This window comes from Osmia bicornis, unplaced genomic scaffold (genome assembly GCF_907164935.1).
Source record: "Osmia bicornis bicornis unplaced genomic scaffold, iOsmBic2.1, whole genome shotgun sequence".
Classification (NCBI taxonomy): domain Eukaryota; kingdom Metazoa; phylum Arthropoda; class Insecta; order Hymenoptera; family Megachilidae; genus Osmia; species Osmia bicornis.
The window spans coordinates 53661-56133 of record NW_025791232.1 but is presented as its reverse complement, the minus strand read 5'-3'; the positions used below and the strand labels follow the sequence as shown (position 1 = coordinate 56133).

Sequence of the window (2473 nt, the reverse complement as noted above, 5' to 3'; positions counted from 1 at the left end):
CGATTTATTTTGTACAATTTCTTTACAGGAGCGGCTCGAATAATCAATATACCAGCGTTAATGATTTTTCGTCTCCCTCATGTTAATTTCGCGAATATTATCTATGTATCTTGCGTCCTTTATAGCCGATCACGATGACGACATATCGAGCCAGGAAGGAGGAAAACCAGGGAAGGCGCGTTTTCGTGGCCAACTTGGCCCCGTTTACGCGAAAAAACCTGCTGATGAGGATTTTCAAGGACTATCATCCGGAGCATGCAGTTATTATCCGTAAGCCGACCGGGACGATGGCGTTTGTGACCTTCCCATCCTGCGAGGAAGCTATGGCGGCCATCCGATGGGCTAAGGATACCTGCCCGACGCTGCATAAGCGGAAACTGACGGTGAAGGAGGCAGATCCATGGCACGAAGCGAACTTGCTGCAGCCAAGGCCGCGGCCAGATCCGTTTCCGGGTTGGGAGCGCCCTTACTCCCCTCCGTTGCCGACGGAGGTCGTAACCCGCATCGCTCGCTTCCTCCAGTTCAAGGATCGTGCACGCATGGAGTGTGTGTGCCGGGGTTGGAGAGCAGGAGCTCTCGCCTCGTATTCGACCATCCACGATTTTGACCTGCAGGATTGGCGCTGGCCCGAATATCAATTTGGTAGGCGAATGACGACCGACACCTTCTATTGGGCTATCAAAAGGATGGGCCCCTATATCGACAGCCTACGCCTATTCGATCGAGCGGTGACTGGCAACCTTAGCCCCCAGGCACTTGCTATCGCTGTAAGGGGTTGCCCCTTCTTAACTAACGTCGATTTATCCGGAGCAACGATCCGTCCTCCCGCGATACACGACTTAATTCCGATAGCCGCGAACTTGCGAAGGATTTCTTTGGGACCCTGTCATGGACGCTTGGATCCGGAGTTGACGGGGTTGCTTGGAGCGGCGACGCAGCTCCTGGATTTCGAGGCGAAAGCAACGGAGTTCCGGGGGAAGTCGTTGCTTCAGGTGACCCCGGCACTCAGGACCTTGCGGCTCTGCCAGTGTCCGTCGGTGCTTCCGACGCCGTTAGCAGGCGCATTAAGTCGATTAAGCGCTCTCGCCGCTCTCGAGCTCTCCCACTGCGACGGACTGACATCAGAAGAGCCATTGCATCAGCTTGTTGCAAATCAGGCTCTCCACACCACCTTGGAGGACCTAAGGATCATTGGAATAAGTTTCGATCCTATTATGTTAGATCCGGAGCTAGAGGATATTGAGGTGCCGGAAGACCTACAAGCACCGTACGTAGAGCTGAACATAGGACCAGCGAATGCGGGAACTTCGTTAGCGGAGGCGTTCACTCGTCTCCATACCCTGCATTTGCGTTTCTGCGGTTGGGTGTCGAATTCCCTACTAGTCCAAATTGGGGAACACTTGAAAGAACTTGAGCGATTGGATCTGTCAGGTTGCTCTAATATACGCGGGCAGTTCGCCCTGGAAGAACTGACGACGATACATAAACTGAGGGAAATACATTTGTGCAATCTGCACCCTTCGGTAGGCATTCAACCCCTAGGGTCAATAAGGACCTTGCAGGAGGTCCAGTGTAGGGACTCCTCTGGAATAACCGATGAAGATGTGTGCCAAGTGGTAAGGGGTTGCCCGGCTCTTACGCGCCTTAACGTCGAAGGTTGCCAGGGGGTGACGCAACAAACCGTTGTAGGCGCTACCGAAATAGTACGCCGAGAAGGAAGATCCGCTGTGTTGAGCTTGTGGGTGGGCGAAACGGGCGCTAATCGATTCGCGAGGGTCCGACAATCCCTATTGCTTCGGGTTTTCTTCGATCGGGCGTATCAGCCTATTTTAGCGTAAACGCGGGAGGGCGGACGCGTCGCGTTACCACCACGCGTACGCACCCCCACATTGCCGGGGACGGCAATGGTTCTAAGGGGGGGGGGGTATTGTTACGTCCGGGCTGGATTTTCACCAACCCGACCTTGCGTTCCTCATCGGGTGCGTAGCACTTGAAAGTATTCCACATGAGGGATGCAAGGAAGGGCCTGATTTTTCTAAATTTTCCGTTTCTGTTCGCGCTCCTCCGATCTCGTGCTTCTTCGTCGGGTGCGTATGCACGTGAAGGTATTCCACACGAGAACACGAGAAAGGAGTTTGAGATTTAAATTGACCTTTCTTTTCCTTTTTACTCTTTTATTTCATTTCAATAGCTACTTTCCAGTATACCTAATTTGTGTGCCTCGGCAGTGCGACGCACTTGGAAGTATCCCAGGCGAGGAACACAAAGAAGGCTATATTTGGCTCTTTCAAATAATATAAACTAATCTTCCTTGGGACGATTGCCGTTGGAACTACGTTTGAAAATGTACCGAAATTCGAAACCGTTGAGGTCAAGGAGAGGTATCATAAACATCCTTCACCGCGCGGTTAAGCAGTGCGACGCACATGGAGGAATCCCAGCTTAACTGCGCAGAATAAAGAAAACGCGATTT

At 52.3% G+C, this 2473-nt stretch overlaps 1 protein-coding gene across 1 annotated transcript; it reads left to right on the top strand.

Annotated features, from left to right (window-relative positions):
* The first annotated feature begins 287 nt into the window (after positions 1-287).
* LOC123988892 lies at positions 288-1838 on the top strand. The gene has a single exon (XM_046289650.1). It carries the CDS (start codon positions 288-290, stop codon positions 1836-1838), a length of 1551 nt encoding a protein of 516 aa, XP_046145606.1.
* Positions 1839-2473: the final 635 nt, after the last annotated feature.